This window comes from Colius striatus, chromosome 19, assembly GCF_028858725.1.
Source record: "Colius striatus isolate bColStr4 chromosome 19, bColStr4.1.hap1, whole genome shotgun sequence".
Classification (NCBI taxonomy): Eukaryota; Metazoa; Chordata; class Aves; order Coliiformes; family Coliidae; genus Colius; species Colius striatus.
Window position 1 is genome coordinate 1,309,849 of NC_084777.1, and position 21,021 is coordinate 1,330,869.

Genomic DNA, 21,021 nt, shown 5'->3' on the forward strand with positions numbered 1-21,021 from the left:
TTTGCTGAGGAGGTGCATTTTTGCCATTTCTTTGCTAGACTGTATGTTGTCCTTATCCAGCTTGAAAACTCTATTTTAACAGTAAAACCAAATAAAGTCTTTCTCCAGTACTAATTCCAAAGCAGGTAACTCTCAGAAGAGCTAATATACCCGGAGACCTCCATTAACACAACCTGGATATTAAGAGAGCTGAGGGGAGGTTTCACTGAACAATGACCACACAGCAAAATGAGCCCACTCAGCATCAGCAGAACAGCAGAACACAGATTATTAGCTACTAATTACACTTAACTATGTCATTACAAATTCTAACATGTGCTCCAAGATGCCATGAATGTATCTGCTGCGCAGGAACACTTCCTAATCTTGTTCATGAAATAATTACAGGGGCTCTATCCTGCCAAACGAGGCAGTAATTAACCCTAATTGCTCAAAATGCAACTGGCTAATTCTAGGAGATTAATCAAGGGGATTCAATTATTATTAAATGACTTAATATGACAAATTGCTACATTACGAGAGGGGGGCTTTGCTCCATACAACATCACTTTCCCAGCAGCGCTGCCTAAGCTACACTCATTGTTGTACTCTGTGTGTAGACAACTTACCCTATCCTGTGTTGTGACACAGCTTCCTAATGACCACTTCTTCAAGGAGCCTGATCCCCACTCCACTGCACATTTGGAATGCCAAACTGACACCCACAGCCCCCTCCCCGAGGTCATGGTACACCACAGTTGCAATAGTCCTCCTTCTGACAGCTTTTCCATGGTGCTTTTTGTTTACTCCTTAAATACATACAGGTAAACCTTAACTATTCTGATAAACAGACACTCTAAAAGAGGCAAGAAGCCAGAATTCCCAAAATACAAGTTTCATGGTCACAGTGAAGGCACCGACCCTACTTTGACCACAGGCCTAGCACTAGTTTTAGCCCATTTCTGCAGAAAGGCAGAGAAGGGAGAGGGACATGAGCTGTTGTAGCCAAAGATGATAATAATAGAGACAAAATACATTGTGGGAGAGATGCCAGAGACTCACATGAAATGAAGTCAGAGAACCTACAGTTTCATGTAGGTTAAACTCTTTCTTCTATTTGGCAATTACCTCTCCAGCATTTATTATTAAACTATGAAAGGAGATAAAAAACATTCATTCACTTACATAACCAACTGTTTTTCCCTGGCTTGTTCTTCAAAGAATCAAAGAGAAGAGAAGAGAAAGCCAAGACAGGATATTTAAAGACGATTTTAAAATACTTGCTTCAAGCAAAATTCTCACTGTTTCCTTTTTCTCTTATTATCATAAAATAAATGGACTCACAAACTCTGGTTGTCTGGCAGAATCCCAAACTGGATATACCCTAAAACTACTCTAAACTGCACTGTATACAAAAGATTCAAACAAACAAAAAGGCTAAATGCTAAGAAGTCTACAGATCTTTATAAAAGGAAGGGAACAATACACAGGAGAAAGGAGAAGAGAGATTAGAGACACACACACTTACCTGAGGATCATGCTGGTATTCTTGTCCTGGCAGCTTGCAAAGAGGGTTGTTCTGGTCCCCTAGATGATGTGGATGGTTGTGCTGCCCTTCCATGGTATCATACCAAACTCGGCCTCACAGTTCTGCTGGAGTTAAAAGAAAGAGGGCAGAGAGAAGTCTCATCACTGTCCATCCAGTACTGCAAGTCCTTCATTATCCACACAGGCTGCAGGTAATATGTGATTTAGAGTCTCACTGTCACTGTCCTTCCCAGTGACTAGCAGCCTAATGGTGACAAGGGGAGATTTAGTGGCCAACACAAGCATTTGCAGAAACTTGTTTCAAGAGGTTTGGCAAGTATTCACTCGGTGGAAGAGCACAACCTGACCTCATTAGTGTATTAATAGGGCATGCCTAGCACTTGGGCCCTGGCTAACTTAATTTAAAATACAAAGGTATTTTAAATATTTGGGGGAGTGGGGAAGAAAGTATGATGGAGAAGAATTTCTGTAGCAAGTTGTGCTTAGCTCTTTGAACAGCTGCCAGTGAAAGAAGCCTTTAGTTCTGGCAGATCTTTCCCAAAAGCAGCTACTGTAACATGTGCACACACAGTATCAGGGAGAAGGCAGAAAAAAGTTTGCCTCTTGTTTTCTAAGCAAATGAACTGTCACTCTAACAAACATCCACTGGAAAAGAGCTGGGAGCTGCAGTACCTGCTGCATGCCAACAGGCTAACACATGGCTTGCTCAAAGTCAGTACTACAAGGCTCTAGTGGGAGAAGGACAGGATAACCACTGTTAGTATGGAGAAGTTTAAGATTCCTTCAGTATCAGGCATCAGTAGGCTTGTTACTAATCAAGTGAATACTCAGAAAAATACAAACATGTCTCAATATCACCATTAAGCAATCCTGTGCAATTTCTACCTCACATTACACTGCCAGAACTATCTTAATTACTTCATTGTTTGTGATTTGAAGAAAGGCTGTTTACTTGAACAGAGAACAACAAACGTTCTTTCTCTTCTAAGACCTCAAGCACAGAAAAAACACTGCAAGGGACCAGAGCCTACTGACAGCCTCACTTCTCACCACTTATCTCCAAAGGAATTCAGAAATTTCACATTTGCAGCCTCGAGATAAAAGGCATGTCCAAGCAGAGTCATGTGAAATATCTCTAGTCTAACACGGATCTACCATCCATCTACTGCATCCTGCCTCTGGAAAGGACTAAAGCGCTAAAAGGAATCACTTCTGAGCACAAGAACCCGAGTCATCTGATCACACACTGACCTGGAACATTCCTAAGAGAACTGCAGCCTTCCAGCTGCCAGAAGGAACCTCATGGTACAGTTACTTACGGCGAGGGATTGGACACCAGGAAGGCAATTAACAGCTCAGAACAGCCCACACAGCCTGCACAGGAGTGCATTAGGCGGAATACTTGGGCTTGGCCACTGTTTGCTTAAAGCACTACAGCTGGAAGCAAAGGAAGAAGTACAAAATATCAGCTTTGAAAAGAGATATGGCAGAGCTCACATGACACCAGCCCCAAGCCCGCTGACACCTCCAGGACAGCGTGTCCTGCTCAAGGCTGTCAGCTCAGCTATTCTGGGCCAGGGCAGGCACACTCATAGGTAGAGAGGAAGGGGGATCCCTGGGAAGGGGCTCCATGGGGCACCTTAAACAGCTGACAGCACCACGGAGGCACTTCATTATGTCCCAAAAACACCACACAAGTCACACAGAATTGTAACTCTACAAAATTCCACAGGCTTTTAAAGATTCTCTCTTTTAAAAAGTCTGGGTACAGAACCAACATCACAATTATATTTTTAACCATGAAAATGCTGAGCAAAGAACAGGACAAACCAAAGTCTAAAGGTCTAAACCAAAGTTACATCTCCTGATCTAATTCAGTCTTTGACCTGCATGAGAAATGGAAGAAATATCATCCTGGTGTATTTGAGGATGTAACTACTAATAGCTGGACTAAGATCAACAACAGTACCATTGACACAACACAGCATCAAAGACATCAAACTGGGAAGGAAAAAAGTTACTCAACACCAAACCAAACAGTGACATTAACACTCCAGATTTGGTCTAACTTCCTTATTATCAAATGGGGCAGGAGGGAACAGGGGGAGCAGCTGCAGATGAATAACTGAAGATTTTTTAATCTGTTTAAAGTGCCAAAGACAATAGTAGGAAATAAGACAAGAGGTCTTGGAATAAGCTCTCTCAACACTGGCACGTTTTTACTTTACAGTGTTCTACCTCTGCACTTTTCAAGTGACAGGCTTTTTCACTCCTGCTTCCAAATTCCTACAAAGCTTTGCAGTGCCAGACATTTCCAGACTGGGTCTTGACCATGACAGCAAATCTAAACGTTTTTAAATCGCATGAAGCATCATCTGCCCTTCCGGAAAGTGGGTAAAAGAATGGGATCATCAGCTGTGAAAGGCGTTACAAGAACAACCCAACAGCTTTCTGCAACTGCTACAAATACTCAGGTGTATCATATGTGTAAGTCCCCTGTAACACATATGCCTCAAAAACCCACATACACAAAAGGAAGGACTGTATACAGTTCGTAAAATATCATTCAGCCTTTTTCAGCTTGGAAGACCTATTTCCATCCTATTTTAATCAAAACCGAAGCATTAACTGCACTAACTCAAACTAGATGTAGGTCTCTCTGTCACTATGTGCCCTCCACACCATAGGGGAATAATGCAAAACAAACACACACAAAACTTGTGTCCAATTATGCCAAAACACTTAAAAAAGACTCCACTCGTGCAGTAACGTAAGTGACTGGCATCATAAGTCTTCAAGCATCCTGCCACTTACTGTCATCCTTCTGCAGCACTCATTACTGAATGCAGCAGCACTGTTCATGGGTAATCTGGAGTTTTTACAAAGCAAGCAAGAATGAAAACCCTCTCATGCCATCAGCTCCCCTGCCAAATCCCAAGTGGCAATTCCTCTTTGGGTACCTAACTGTCCTTATGCTCCATCCCATCCACCTGATTCCTGAATCAGGAGAAAGCAAAACAAAACGTGAACCCCATCAAGCCCTGTGGTACCTTGCAGGGACCTGACAGGTGGGATTCTCAGAGCAGAACAGCTCAGGGCACTTGGTAGCAAAGACCAAGATCATTAGTTATAAGACACTCATTAAGAAGCAGAATCTCACCAGCATCTTGGTGTTCAGTCTCACACACTCTACTGCCCCAGGTGCCCCTCTCTAAACTGGCTTGGTGAAACATCTGTGACCAGTCTAATCGGGTATCACCACGTGTCTCTGGATGCCTCAAACTCAACTACAGGCCAAATGATTTGCTTCCAGATGTATAATCAATGTGACAGGACCGTGCACCTCTAAGGCATCAAAGCAGCAATTCAAGTGCTCAGTGTTACAATCGTTTGCTGTACCAACACTCTTCACCTTCCTGCAAGACACACCAGCTGCTTTCCATGTACTCAGCATTCAGCTCTGCTGCTGCCCACAATGCTGGAGGAGCCAGCACATCCAAACACTGGAGCCACTGCTAACCCCATCCTCAGTGGTCAGGGACACAGCCAAGGGTGGCATCACACAGAGCAGCTCTCTGTAATGTATCCTGGAGATTTCACAGAGAACAACTTTGTAAATGCAAAATAAGCCACAGCAATTCCAGCTGTCCCCAGTACTGCACCAGCAAGTATTTTGCAGAATAAACTATGAGGTTTTCCACTTTTGAACCACTTCCTACCATAAAAGCAGCATGTCTCCATCTCAAGGAGTCCCAGTGTTCCTGGCTGTGGTGGGGGCAGTTGTGCCCTTCCTGGAGACCTTACAGGGCTTTTTGTTACTTTTGACCTGTTCCAATGGCCTCAAATATACTGTGAGGGAGATGTGTATGCTTTTCCCCTCAGTCACTATATCCCTCTCACATACTCTCACTACATGGGGACTTGGCAGGGGGAGGCAACCATCTCAGGGCACCTTGTGTGAAAACAGAACAAAAAGGCAAATCTTACGTAGTTCCAGAAATCCGTGAGCTGTCCAAAGGCAGTCAAGCACATTACATAAACTCTAACACAAACTTCCATCTTTTAACATGTACAAAGAACTGAGCTTAACAGCGAATCCAAGTCTCCAGTGCACATGAAGCAGGCTCCTGGGTCCAAAGCTCTCCCACCTCCCCTGAGCTCCCCAAAGACAGGAGCAATGCAAACTATTTTACAAAATAAACACAACCACGTCAGTAACACTTTCTTCCTCTCTGCTGCCCAATAATATTCTTCCCCTTGCTTGCTCATAAAATAAATCTGTCAGGATGCTGTATGAGATTACCTATATATTTAAATGATGATCTTGGCTTGTGATTACATTATGGCTGTGGTTCAGTGTACACGCTGTGGGGAAGGCAGTCCAATCCTAGGAGAGTATTATTTTCGAGTGACTTTTATTGTCCATTATTTTACACCATTTCTGTCACAGCTATGATGTCTGGTAGGAATACTTCACAACAGAAATATCTTTGTCGTTAGTATTCTCATTGCAATTTAGTCAGATCAACCTTTAAATCTCATCCATCATACTGAAGAGCTTTGGCAAAGCAAGCGCAGTAATATATGCTTCCATGCAAAACCTAATTACAGGCTAGGTTAAAAAGCCTACCCCATTCCTTCTGCAGTGCAAGGTGACAGGAAATCCTGAGCATCCCTTGGTTTCTCACTCTCCCTTTTTGCTGGTGCAGTGCATAACCCATTCATTGCAGCAGACTGATTCTGTCTGGCACATGACAAACTTACTTGAACCTAACAATTAAACTTCTGACAGTTTCCAAAAGCAGAGAGTATTTACTGTAAATGCTTGACAATTTTTATCTCTCTGCTCATCTCTCTCAACAGTCACCTTGTGATGACTGGAAATTACCATAAGCAAATAGCAGTCTAACATCCAAAAACCCCTCATGTTAATGTGAAATACACACCTGCCAACGCTGAAAAAAAAGTGAATATGAATGTTAAAGGAAACAACATGAGGAATGCTACTGAAATGCATGCAACAGGAGACAATGCTGCAAGAGCAGAGTTAAATGACACAACAGTGAAAAGCTGTTCAGACAGAGCTGCCTACACAACATGGAGCTGGCTGCTGAGCTGCAGTGGCAAGGCTGTGACAGCCACCACTGGCCCTGCACAGGAAGGGCTGGTGGGTTTGTCTTACCAACAGCTCCAGCTTGTAATAAGGGAATTCCAGCAAAAAAAAAGTGCAGATATATCACCAGTAAACTGTTTCCAAATTTTAGGCTTAGCATTAGGATGAAACTGTATCTACAGATACACAAAGGTAACACATGATGAGTTACATAGGTTAGGTAGCTTAACTCTGGTTTTGATTTTAAAAGGTTTAATCTGAGTTAAGGGTTGGGTTGGTTTCTGTGGGTTTGGGGTTTGGGTTTTTTTTCTATGCTGTAGTATCAGTTCCCTAGAACTATGCCCCAAATCAATCCTCCTAAAAGTCTTCTGAATACACCTTACTGAGATGCTACGCAGCTCAATCCATCCACTACAAGGGATGGTTTCACACGGCTCCCATCAAACAATCCTAGGATCAGTGCCAAGAGACCTTGATGATTTATAGTTATGACTAAGTAATCAATGTAATAAGGTAAATGTTCCTCTTCACCAGCCTAACTGGATCGTTCCTGTCTCTTCTTTCACCGCACAGACCTTACGCTCATAAAAATTTACATACGATGTTTGTGCAAGATGTAGATAAATATCAAATACATACTGACACCTAAACTTGAGGATGGATAGCAGACAGCAGCACTTCCAGTGACAAGAGTCCTTTGAAGCAAGATAATACTGTAAACATAGCACATCAACAGCACGTTGCATTTCTCCCCAACTAGGTTTAAGTGATGTATGAAGCCAGCATACTTTAACCTATACTCTTCTAGTTGCAATTTTGAGCCTTCCTAAAGTATTCACTCTACTCATTTTTACAGCCCTTGACACACTACAGACAGACCTACCAAGCCACTACTGGTGCTAATGAACCACATTAAAAATAAACCCTACTAACCATACTAAATCTACCTAGAATGTTACTGTATTGCTTACTAAGCATGCAACAACATGCTCACCTTTTAATTTATAATGCAATGAAGCTTTCAAGCCTGAAGCCAAATTATTTAAGAACATTTCTGTTATCCTTCTCAGAATTCATTCATTTCTGATGAATGAAAGATTAAATACAGGCTGGTAATAAATTCATAATGTATACATTCACAGAAACTTCCAGACATTTTCACATCATTAAATCATAACTGAAACAAGTAAAATCACATACAGCTATGAAACGTGCACCGTCTGTACCGGTGATGTCAACTTCATTATCACGCTGGCTGTATGTTCTCCTGCATCAAGGGAACAACCAGCTACTGGCACATAAGTAAGCAAACATACTGTGCTACCAGGGAGCTGGCAACCCACGTGTGAAACACGAGTTTCCGCTCTTGATCAACATCTGAGGAGTCCTTGTGAAAAAGAAGAGCCAAAAATCAAGCAGTAGGGAAGACTGATTGTTCCCAACCTATGGCAAAAATGGCCAATTTAAGCCAATCCCTAAATTAAGTTCCTACCACATACAACTAAGAATCCAAACTACTTGCACAGTTTGTTCCTATCAAGACACCTTTAGCAACTAGCTATCTCAAACAAGGGCACAAGCAAACAGATGATCTTAAGCCAGTAAGACAAAACCAGAACTAACATCCAAAGTATCAAACACATTTTAAATAGGCTCTGCTGCTACAGCCCCAAAACCCCACTGTGGGAATTGTTCAGTTCTGCATGTTTAGAAGTTTAAACAGAAGTTTAAACGTATGACCTTAAAACCTGACAAAGTTTTCTCTAAATACATTTACATATGTGATTAGAAACACCTCCACTTAGCACTGATGAATACCTTTTAATTAGCACACTTCTAAGCACTTGACAAATATCAAGCAAACCTCACAAATACTTGTGAAACATTGCTGGACCTTCCCTAAAGTTTAAGGAAACCTCTGGCAGACCAAAGTAAAAGAGCCAGCCCACGTCAGATGGGCTCACACACGGAACCTGCTGTAACCACTCTTCATGTAGTGCCATTGAGCCTTTAACAGTCAACATATCTGTTCCAAACACAAGGAAAAGGAATGGAGCAAGATATAAAGAGATATATATTCACCCAACTTCAAAACATCAGAACAACAGCTTGAAGTATTTACATTTCTCATAATCAGAAGCGAGAGGAAATGATGCTGAGAATTATGCAGCACAGCCCATCTAAAAGATTCATATGAATCAAATCCAAAGGCAACTTCAAAGCCACCTCATAAAACCCTATGCAGAACTTCCAGGCAGCCAGATGCCAGCACTGCAGGAAGGGCTTTCACAGCATCTGGATGTTGCGAGTAACAGCCAAACGGAAGCAGAAACTCTTCCCCGGCAAAAGATGTAACATCTTTCTATTTAGAAATACAGCTATGCCAGAAATAGGTTTGTGTTTTCTCTGCCTCCTGTACGCTAAGTAAGACTGTAATACCAACACTGCTACAAGGTATCTCACCTACACTAAATAAAAGTCAGCTTTTCCCTGCTCATTCCTGAGCACCTGGAACTAATGATGCTGCTTTTCCAAAAACCAACGCAGCTCTTGACATCCTCACTTCTACATCCCTGTAACACAGCTCTCCCTCCGTTCTCACACAGGCACAGCTCTCCTTAAAGAACAAGAGTCATTCTCCAGTGCCTTGCAGAGCAAGGCTACAGGGTAAAACAAAGAATATCTGTTCTTTAAAAAGTCTGCATAGATACCTCTATAACTTATTTTGATGACAGAGAGGGTTAATGGAGTTTTTGCAGAGAACTCTCCCTTTCCTGGGCTAAATGCCCAAATTCTTTCAGGATTCACAAGACTTGTCTATTTAAATTGGGTCCAATTTTTTTCCCCCTACAGAAAGGTCTGTACAGAATGTTCTGAAGAGAAACTGGGAATTAACCTTTCAAGAAAACGACAACTGAATGTGCAAGTTCTGAGTAAGAGAAAAATCACATTTCACACTATATTCTGCCCTCTAAGTAACAACTTTCTATTCTTCTAATAAGCTTCAGTGTTGAAGCAGAAACTCAGTAGTATCAGATTAAACCCATAAGCTTACTCACACTAACAAAAATCTTATATCCTGCTCACCCTGCATTTCTTTCCCAACCAACCTCCTCGGACTGCCAAGACACCACATTGATCTCACACTAATATTATTCTGTTAAAACAGAAATTCACCTATTTGAGGGAACTAGGAAAAACATACTCTTACCAAAACAGCTCCACAGTTTTACTTCCAGTTTCTTGCCTGAAAAACCGCTGCTACACACCATAAAGTGCCTTTCAGACATTCCTGGCTCTACAGCAATACATTGATCAGACTGAGCAGCTTCCCACTGTACGGGTGTAAGAAACTGTCAGAGTGGAGGAGACTTGTCCTGCTTTAGTCTTTCCTTCCCCCTAAAATTGAGGTGCATGTCTCAGTTCTGCAGATACTACACAGTCCTTCCAATAAAAGAAACCAGCTCACTTGTGTCAGAGAGCGTGAAACCAAAGAATCAACAGACGCTTGCAAAGGCCTTTACATTATGCTTTCAAAACGCAGCATCTGTTCTCTCTACCACCAGATACCCACCTATCAGCCACAGCCATGATGAGAAGTACTTAGGGTTAAAGTGCTAATGAAATCAAAGGAAAGAAACAAAAAAGTCCAGCTGAGGCACGGAATGCAATTCAGCTGTCAGCAATCCACGGAGTAAGGAAAACGTCACTTTCCAGACATCTCAAATTACCAGTTTTTAAGAGTAATTATGCAGAACACAGCTGAAAATACCTACCACAGACCAGTTCATCAGCACTAAGACAACTGTTTACCATCAGATTCTTACACAAACACAAATATTTACAGTCTTTCAAAACAAGCTTCAATATGGCTTAGTAACAGCAATGTGTATTACACTGACATCTTATTAATACCTGTGAATAACACACTAGTGCTTAACAACAGAAACAATTGTTCAAGTCCAGCACAATCCACCCACAGCTCTCCCCACCCAGTGAAGCAGCAAGCAACACGGCAACACAAGAGCAGGAGATGAAACACGAAAGGGCAGTGACAGCAAGAGATCAAATTGACCCAACATACACCAACCAGCTTACAGAGAGAGCAGGGACTTAAAAACGAACAGGGACGTAGCAATTCGTTTGGAAATAACATGAATTGCTGTACTAAGTGTCCAGAGCTGACTGGAGTCAAAGGTGGGGACAAAACAAGCCTGTCCTGACTCCATATGCGACTTTGCTCTAACCCCTAGGCAGTAACACAAAATAAATGTGGATCACCACAGTGATGTCAGCAGGATCCCACAGGGAGTTGCAGACATTTGGAAAGCAAAAGGAGTGTGTGGGCAAGGTTTCTATAAAAACAACAAAGCTGTTCTGGTAGCACACATTCCTGTGAGTGGACACAGTTCCCACACTATAACCAAGAGCTGCGCAACAACTTGTTTTAGAAGAGTAAATGTGTGGAAAAGGGGAACATGCAGAAGAAAAGCAAGAGATTTAAATAAACAGAAAATATTTTTAATGAATCTGTAACATCTACAGTTGCTTGACAGAAGTAGATTATTTCAGATCAAACCAAACAAGAGAGGGGTGAATACAGAGTCCCAGAAATGTTAACCCTCAGTGTAGGGGAGCAGAGGCAGGACTACATCATCCAGTTTTAGGTCAAAACCAACCTTGAAACACAAGAGGTGGCAAGGAGAGTTACTTTGGCACAGCAGCTAGTGACTCTGACAGCTCACTCTCTGATGCATCTGCAGTCTAAATCAAACCAAAAGCCTACTAGTAAAATAATAGCTAGTCTATGGATAAACCACAGGCTCTCAGCAAAACATACAGCCACATACTCACAAGCACTAGTGTTTCATGCTATGGCAATAGCATGAAGGAAGAACTGTGGAGAGCAGTGGCTGAGTCCAGAGGGGGATTAATGCCCCATAGTGGATACAAGAACAAAAGCTGCCCTGGTTACTGCCGCTGCCTGAGAACTTCAAGAGTAGATATAAATTTAAATACGGTGCTGTATAACAGATTAGAGACAGTCTCCAAAGGGAAGCTATATTCCACACATTATCTAGCTGCTTTTATCAAACTCATTAGTGCCATCTATGCCACTATAAAAATGAGCAAGCTGGCACTCAGATGTCCTCGATTTCCGATGAACAATAGGAAAGGTCACGTGTAACCTCACCGAGGTCTGATAAGACCTGTGACGAACCATGCCTTTCAGATTTTACTTCCTTTGGGGCACCACATGCAAACACGATGCTTGAAAACACACACAATGCTCATCTCCTGCAAACCCAGGCTTCACTTCAATTAAGTTTTTCTAGCTAAGCAACTTCTCACACTGCAGCCAGAGGAAAGACATTACTGGCTTCTCCTGCCAGTCCCATAAACTCTGAAATAAAGCTGACAAAGGCAGAAGAGCATCTCAGTGTCAGGAGATGACTTTATTCTCTCTTTCCATAAGCCAACTGAAACCCCAGAGTCGAAGCACATTTTCACTTTAACACAGACAACTACAGAGAGAACATAAAATCAGGTCAGCCATCCCTCCCCACTACCGAGCCAGAGCCTCCCCGAGAGAGCTGTGTGCTCACAACGCAGCAAAATGTTTGACTTACAGTCACCAGTTCCATCAGTAGACAATCAAAAATATTCAAACACTGGTTCTAGCAATTTTGACTTAAGAATCTGCAAAGTGATTAACAGTCTTTTCTTCAGAGAAAATAGCTGCAAGCTTTCATCACCAAAGCAGGGAGAGGGAAGTACAAAAGCCAGAGTAAGTCACCGCAGTCGCTTTAAAGTACAAACCGAGGAGACTAAAAGAGATCCCAATAAATAAGTCAGAGTAAGTTATTGCATACCTTAATATACAAAGAACTAAGAGCAAACACAGGTAAAGAACCATACCCACCACTGTTTACCCTTGGATGGTAAAGTTCTTACAACTGACATCATGTTATAAATTGAGTAATTGACCCGCAAGGAAGTAAGGAGCTCAAGAGAGTTAAAAATTACCCTATAAATACCATAAAGACTAACAGATTTGTAATACCCACCCAAGAAGCGCTTACTCTAAGTAGAATGATTATGAACACACAGCAAGAATATTTACTACATAGTACCGAGTTCAGTATATACAGACTGCCACAAAAGGCAGCACTGGTTCTTAATATAGTGACAGCTGAAAGTCACCACTTGGGTTTCCCAGCTGATTAAAGGGTAGCACACAGACACACACAGTTGGGACTTGCTGCTTTGGAATACATTCAGATGTTTTTAAAAACCTTTTCCAGGTTGTCTGGGGCTTTTTCTTTTGGTTACAATGTAACATTTTTGAGACGTGTTTGGCACAAATCTGACAGAAGGGCTAATGACAGCATGAGAGAATGAAAGCAGACCTTCCATGAATGAAAGAGGAGGGAATTTGTTGTGTCTCTGTTTCCTGATATCTGTTCTACCCTGAGTTCCCTAACTTTTGGAGGAAAGGAGCCTTAAAATATCTACAGCTTTTCTACCCATTTGCTTACTGTAATGCCATTATGTGTGCCCCAAGAACCAAAGCCTACCCCAAACTCTCAGACAGGTTTGACACTCAGTGTTCCTATGCAAGACACAAAATGTTCCAACAAGGGAAAAAAACCTTTCCAGGAGGGCAGGGACAAGGGTCCACAAGGTCAAGAACAGGATAGAGACTTAAACTGAAATTCCTGAAAGGAATTACACTGAATGCAGTGTGAAGTTGCAATCCATCCTGTAGGTCAACATTCCCCAGTTATTGCACCATTTGCAGTGATTTTGATCTCCAACCCCACAGTTTAAAAGTCACTAGATTAAGAAAAAAGTTACTCTTGCAAGTAAAAGAGGAAAGAAGAACAATTCTATTAACCTGCACCACTTGAGCCAGGAGCCAGTCACTGCCTCTGAGCTGTGAGTAGAGATGAAACACAGCCTGGGCTGTGCTACCTCCCAGCACACCGCTCTCAGAAGGAGCAACCTTTTCCTGGCAGCATGGACTTAAAGGTCCTCTTCACTCATGCAGCAGGCTGGTGGACATTTCCCACCTTGTAGCAAGCCCAAACGACAAAAGTAACTGGAGAACGGTATCTGCCACTGAGCTCTGCAAAATGAAAGACTTGGGAATCCTCCCCAGGGTGTGGAGCAACACCTGCTGCTCAGCAGGCTGGGCCAGGCACAGGGTCATGGCCCTTATCAGTTTGGTTTTTGACCCCTGAAATACTCGCACACTAGGTGAGGTGACTATGATTCACTCGGATATCGCGCACGGAGGAGCGGGATGGTGAAAGCTCCCTCCAAATGGACAGCACAACCAGCCTCCAGGAATCCCATCCAGATCAAATACCAAAGGATGTTTCAGCCCCGCAAGGTGGGATGCTGCATTGAAACGAGACACCGAGATCCCCTCAGGAAGGTCCCTCAGCTGTCTCCTGGCAATGCTGAAATGCTTATCTGGGGAGCACCAGCCAGGCTGCTGACAGCCACTCATTTTGTAAATAGCTGTGGCAGCACAAGACATTATCACCCCCCTTCTCAAAGGGGTATTTCTGCCCTTTTCTCTAGCACTGCCACACTCAAGTGTTTGTTACCCTTGAGTCCTCAGGATGGTTTGTAAGAGGTTTAAGCTCACCAAACTAGCCTTGCCTGAATGTGCCAGGGCACGCTCCCACACAGTCCTTCTGCCACCAGCAGCACACGATCCGGAGCCACCTCCTCCCTTAACCAGACAGGGATTTCTGAAACAGCCTCAGCAGCATCTCCACACATGGAAAAGCAACATTTCAACACAACTCCCAAAGACATTACACCAACAGTCAATCCAATGAATTAAAGGGGGAAAAAAAGCACATTACAGATTGCAGTGAGATAAATCAATCCAGTGGTGTAGCCAGTTTAAAGACACGGTGAACTGCACTGTGCACAGACCACTGCACCTGCCAGCTCCTGCCAGAGAACTCAGAATAGCTTCAGAATGAGAACTGCCTGAAATTACAACCAAACCCAGGCCAATACTTTGATGAAACAACAAAATAAACTGCATTCCTAAAAAGCAAATGCATTGATCTGTCAGGGTCGGTGCCTGAGGTCTCTCCAAAGGCAAGGGATGGCTGGGCACCTACTTTGATTCATCATGTGAAGCACATACAAAGGCTGAAGCCAGGGAGACTTAAGTTCCTGAAAGCAGATAAACACAAAAACTTTCAGAAGTGCCATGGGATTGTAGTATACCTGTTAATAGTTCAGAGAGGAAAAAAATAAACACAGTGAGGAAACAATCATAAGGGAAAAAAGCTTTAAGCCAGCAGCAGCAACGTTTTAGTTTAAGAATAACCTTACCATCTTCTGCATTTTGTGATCAGACATGTCATAACCATTTTCATGTTTTATAATTGCTGTGGTGCGCTAGCTCAGGCAACAACCAACCACCATATCCAATTTACAATCCAAACTGAAGTGCATGTACTTCTGTGCACAAATGCCATTTCTGCCATCCAGAGATGACAGCAGAGAACAGCAGCTCTACAGAAATCATTACACCTTTCACACCTGCTCTGGTTCAGACTTCATTGCACTGAGACTCTAACAAAAACATGGATTTGCTACGTGCTTCCTTGACAGTCTCTAATCTACCTGACTTTGTTTTGTAAAACACAGTATGGGAACAGGGCAGACAACCCCACCTTATCTTACTGAAACACAGCAGACTCCAAAGAAGGAGCTCATGAACTTCCTACAAGTCTATTTCCTTTCTGGAGATGTAATCAATAATGCATTCTGACTGCTAACTTGAGTTCCTGAGGTTTCCAGAACACTTTGGAGCACGACATTCTTAGAACCTCATTTACTTACATCACTTGGTTTCAAATAGATTGTGTGCTGACAGTTCACTTGAAAGCGTAACAAGAAACTCAAATTTGGCTAAAAGGCTGTATCACATTACTACTGGGTTTATATGGAAACCTTTTCAGAAGTACAAAGCCAAGGGGAAGGCGTTTTTCCTCTCCCATCTGCGACAGACAGCTGTTCACTGACTGGAATCTATGATAGCAGCCCCTTAAAGTAGCACCAAGCTGAAGTAAACACTTCAGACATTTAATTTCTTTAATTGTACTGACACGGTAGAACCACGGACAATTGAGTGCATTGTGCCATGTGATAACCTGCATCACACAGCTAAACTCTGGAAGATGAATGTACCCTCTTAATTGAATAAAAACAACTCTTTGCTCAAGTATTTTAAAATGTTAAAAAACAAGACAAGAGACTTCTCACACATGTATAGCATTGGTCCTTACAGCAAGCCCACGTGTTTAAACACTCAGCACAGGTTAGAACTCTAAACAATCTTCTTCCAATCCAATATGCATATTAAAAATGAGCCAAGACAGAAAAAGACCTATCTACCCATAAAAAGATCTGACAGCCTTACAGACTTCTGCACTGGAACCACTATTAAAAATAACTCCCTGTGGTTTTCCATTTTTAAACAAAATCTATCTGTCAGGCTCTAGAACTGCCCACTGAGCCACACACTCACAGAGAATCTTGGTTCTCCCTGTCCTACATTTCAGCCAACTGCAGACAGCAGCTTCCAACCTGGCTTTAAAAACAGACACACCTCCACACACACCCCCAAACCTCTGACAAGTTTTTAAACAAGTATTTCATACAGCTTCATTTGTTGCGTAATTTAGACACGCTGCAGCAACTTCAACCTGCCAGAAGAACAAGGCCATGAATTTAAAGTCACTTTAAAATCTGGATTTTGCACACCATTTATTTGTTTCTGTCTTCTTCTCCAACAAGAAAAACATTGCCTGGACCCACACTACCGCTCAGCTTGAACACATTCTTCTTCTATCTCCCAGATCCTATTTTCTGAAACTGTCCTTTCAGCAGCCACAAAGTGGTTTAACACTCTTATTTAACCAAACCTTTCAGGTCCTTCCTTTTGGGTCCTTTTTTTTTTTTAGTTCCTTAATTTGACTCACCAGTATTCAACATGTCAGCCCTGGCACAGGGGAGCCATCCAGTATGGTAGCAAAAGCTGTCTGACGTTAGCTCAGCTACCTTGGGACTCTGCGTGAGGCTGAGACACAGCAAACGTCCCTGACTGTTATCCTCAGCTTTCAGATAAACTGCACTTATCTTCTGGGGCACTCAGAGATCTCCTGATGAAAAAGCTCAAGGAACTTGCTGAGTACTTGCATGTATGTGCTTGTACCAAAAGCTTTACAAGGGGAAAGGTAAGTATAATAAACACAGTGTTAACAGGTCTCAGAAGAAAATATTTTCAACGCTCTGCCTTTAACAGGGCAAAGTGTCAATTCTGTCCATTTTAGACAATCTTGAGCTTCCATGTGATTTTATATTGGGAAAGGTCATTTTGTCCAGTCCATGGAGTGAGGCACAGGTGAGCTTCCTCTGCCCCCATGCCTGGCCTGTAACTCAGAGCAGCGTGGGCCACCCAAAAGCCACATTTGCAGGGTCTTCTCTGATGAGTGGTATCAAGACAATCATGAACTATATTTCAGCTGCATGAATGTTCAGTGTTTGCTCTCAATATCACAAGAATGCTTTTCTTGCACCTTGCATTTATACTGGGTACAAAGGCATCTACCATATAATTTCCCACAAACAACCTGGTCAAGCTCCTGGACTGGTGTACACTGAATTAGTCAGCATCATTCCCACAAAAGGTGAAACAGACTGGTTATGTCAGTTTACAAGGCAAGTGCAGGACTGTGTGTCACAGGTAGAATGTCTATTCACAGCTTCCTTAAGCACAATTCTGTGCTCAAACCATGCAGAGCATCATGGTCACCGTCTGCCTGGATGAGTGTTGAACTGTAGCAATACAGAGGAAGCTGCAATTAAAAGCACGTTCATCCAGTGGTAAAGATGAGCCCAGCTGGTAAAACCAGGCTTCACATACTTATTTTTCTAATTTGCTGGAGATCAGCATGAGCAATCTCTTCTATACTAAGAGCATCTATGAAAAGGAAATTAGAATAACAAAAACTCAAACACAAGGTGGGCTACTACACTCCTTTCGTGCAAGGACTGTGGCCCAGCTAGCCTTTCCTTTAGGACTGAGGAAAGGTCAAGCCCCAGAGGCCGTGCTGATGCCCACTTCCATCATTTTAGTTTTGCAATCTTCCCCTAGTACTTCCTTTGCTCCTCCAGCAAAACATGGTCAGTGTTCTTGCTTTAAATTCAGGATGAATTCAATTGATTTCTTACCACCTTCCCCACTTGCTGGCTGCTCTGGTTCACACGCTCTGGTCTGTACCACCGCGTTGTTTGTTGTGTACACATTCCTTACAGTCTTGAGGTTAAACATATTTGGCACCTCATCAAGTAGGAAAAGATGTTAAAGCACATCCACGAATTTGTCTTCTACACATCTAGAAAGTGTGTTCTGAAGGTGTGCAGGAGGTGACTACCCTCATTTTACAGCTGAGAAAGCAGAGGCAGTGCAGGAGAAAAACCCACACGGGGATGTCTGGCTCCTATCCCCGTCCAAAAAAAAGAGCAGCTTATTTTACTCTGAGTAAACAACCATTAACAGATCATTCAACATGCAAAAAAGCTTTAAAGCCACTGAAAGAGCCCTTCAGATCAACAGGTAGCTCTGGATAAAGGCAAAAACCCTGCAGTAAGGCAAGTCTCAGGATCTCCCACTGTTTCCACTAGTACAGTCTCAACATTTTAAGCGTACATTTAAATATTATACACCGACGTTACACTTTTCAGGCCGGATCACAGAAGGTAAAGACTACAAAACACAAACATGTTTCCCATTGTGACCTTGAAGTCCTGAGTTCTTCATCTTCACCTGCTTTTCTCCCAAGAAAACGAACCCTGAAGAATTTGAACAGGTTTATTAAAACTCCTCCTCAAATTACGTGTCGGTGCTCTCATGAAACACGGATTTGTCATGAAAAAGAACTCCAGAGGAGGGAGGGAAGATGAAACAAGCGTAAGTGTTTTATACATTGCGGGTCTTAAGAAACCAAGAGGTTGATTTTGTTCTGACAACTCCTTTGGGGTGACAGCAGTCACTCACACTCCATCTAGAAATCTCACCTCCCACAGAAGATGCTCTTTTTCCACCGTAACAGAAGTTCCTCCCAGCCACCATTTTTTCAGCCTCTAAGGCACAGAGCCACAGCAAACAGAGGCAGCAACTCTCTTATCTAAAAGAGGTTCCTTTTTTTCCCCCTTTCTGTTGCTGCTTAAAAGCAACGACTGTCATGAAGAATGTTGACAGGGGAAAAATAACAGTGGAAAGAGTTTGACTCAATGTCAAGAGATGTCTCAAAATGTAAAAACTGCAGAAATGCTGCAGAAGTTGAACTGTTGCTTACAATGATTCACAAAAATGAACTTCTAAAGGAGACACAGAAATGACAGCAAGACAGTCATAATGTGTCAGGAACTTGCATCACTGGACTTCTAATTGCTACAATATTTCCTATCAAGCTACTTATACTGCAATAATGCCACAGGCAATCACCATTGGCAGGAATACTCCGTGTGCACGAACAGACAGACAAACAGATGGAGCTCAGATACCCACCATTACTCTAAACAAGCGAAAATCACACTTTGGAAGGAAGAACATGTTGATGGGGGAAAAAAAAGTGGTATTTCATAGTTCAGCTCTAACATGTGCTCTCTCAAAAGCACTGTGGTAATCCCTAAAAGCACTGTTTCAATCTCAGAGCTCCTATCTGTTGTGATGGCACAGAAGCCAATACCCCAAAACAGGTACAAGGACAGGTAGGAGAGCAGGTATGCTCCTCTCCCGGGAGGGGATGAGAAGGGGCAGGAGCTGCAGTCCCAGGAGAGACATCTGGGGAGGGTTTCGGATCAGCACCCAGGGACCCCCGAGGAGCCAGGTCTCCCCGCTCCGGCCCCGAGAGTCGCGCAGGGAACGGCACAGCCCGGGCTCTGCGGAGCGGCTGGCGCGGGGCGCTCGGCGGGGGCCGCTCCGCCGGGACACGCTGCTTGGCAGCGCCTCTGCTTGGAAGGAAAAGAAACCTCCCAACAGTCCTCCCCGAGAAATCTGCATTGACACCGAACCCCGCGAGCACTCGAGTCTCCACAGCAGTTTTAACGTTGCTCCAGTCTCAACGCTGCCCCACGCCACCTCCCCAGCGGCAGCCGGCGACGACCCGCCAGTCTTCACGGTTCTCGGGACACTCCCGCTCGTCCCTCACTCGGGTCCGGGCACGTGTCGGCCCCGCGGCCGGAGGCGCGTGAGCTGCGGCAAAGCGGAGGCCACGAGGCGCCGCGGCCCGAGCGCCGGGCCGGGCCGGGCCGGGCCGAGGCGGCCGCCCGCACGGCCCCCGGCCCCGCGCTCCCGCACAGCCTCCCCGCTGCCCCGCTCGCCCCGCGGCGGAGGCGCGGCAGCGGCGCCCGAGGGCCGGCGCCCGAGGGCCCCGCGGCGGGCACACCCCCGGCACGGCGGAGCCGGAGCCGCGGCCCGAGGCGGCCGCGGGGGCCCCGTCGCGCTCACCTGCGGCCGGCGAGGAGAAAGCGCCCGGTGCCCGTCCCGGAGGAGCGGCGGGGCGGGGGCGTCGAGGCGGGCCGCGACCCCCCGGCAGCCCCGCGGCGAAGGAGCGAGCGGCGTCCGCGTCCCACACGCAACTTCGCCGCGCGCGCCCGCCGCCCGCGCACGCGCCGCCCGCCGCCGCTCCGGCGCGCGCCCCGTGGCTGCCACGCAGGAGGCTGCGGGAGCGCGCGGCGCGGCGCGCGGGGGGGCGGTGCCGCGCGGCGCTCGGCCCCGGCCGGGGGGGGCGCGGAACAGGGGCTGCGGGGGGGCAGCGGAGCCCGAGCGCCCGCCCCGGCACGGCCCCTGTGGAACGGCCCGAGCCGAGGCCTCCCGCCGCCGCCGCCGCAGCCTTCTCCTCCCCCGGAAAACGACGGTTTCCCCGCGCTCCGGGTGTCGGAAGAAATGCCCGCGGCTCCCCCCGCCCTGAAAACCGACACGGCGCGTGCTCGCGGGGGTTTCCCGGCGCTGGGCGCCGACTCGCGATCCCGGGAGCGGCCCCGGGAGCGGCGTTGGGGGACGCTCGGGTCCCGCAGCGCCGCTGCGCGCGGTGCGTTTTACCGCCCTGGCCACGGGCCTACGGAGAGCACACGGCTGGTGCTGCAGGAACTAAACCCGTCCAGCTCTAATACACGTCCAGCGTTTCGGATGGAAACCCCCTCCTTCACAAACTGCCATGTTTTGCAGGTCAAGACAAATGTCAGTGCGTTTGGGTTCGAGCTTGAAACTCAGCAGCATTTTTTTACAACTGAACAGAAACCTGCGATGAAATTCACATTAAATAAAAACGAAACTA

The 21,021-nt window shown here is 44.9% G+C and overlaps 1 protein-coding gene across 2 annotated transcripts in view; it reads right to left on the reverse strand.

The window, feature by feature from the left end:
- NEK6 (NIMA related kinase 6) overlaps window positions 1-20,332 on the reverse strand; it is a 54,426-nt gene extending 34,094 nt beyond the window's left edge. Inside the window, exons 1-2 of one of the 2 annotated variants that reach the window (XM_062011221.1) lie at window positions 20,193-20,332; window positions 1,508-1,629 (exon numbers count right to left, since the gene is read on the reverse strand). In XM_062011221.1, coding sequence (XP_061867205.1) covers window positions 1,508-1,600 — 93 coding nt within the window. In that variant the 5' untranslated portion in view covers window positions 1,601-1,629; window positions 20,193-20,332. Of the gene's footprint in view, window positions 1-1,507; window positions 1,633-20,192 lie in introns of both variants that reach the window. The other variant, XM_062011220.1, reaches the window with a different exon arrangement.
- Window positions 20,333-21,021: the final 689 nt, after the last annotated feature.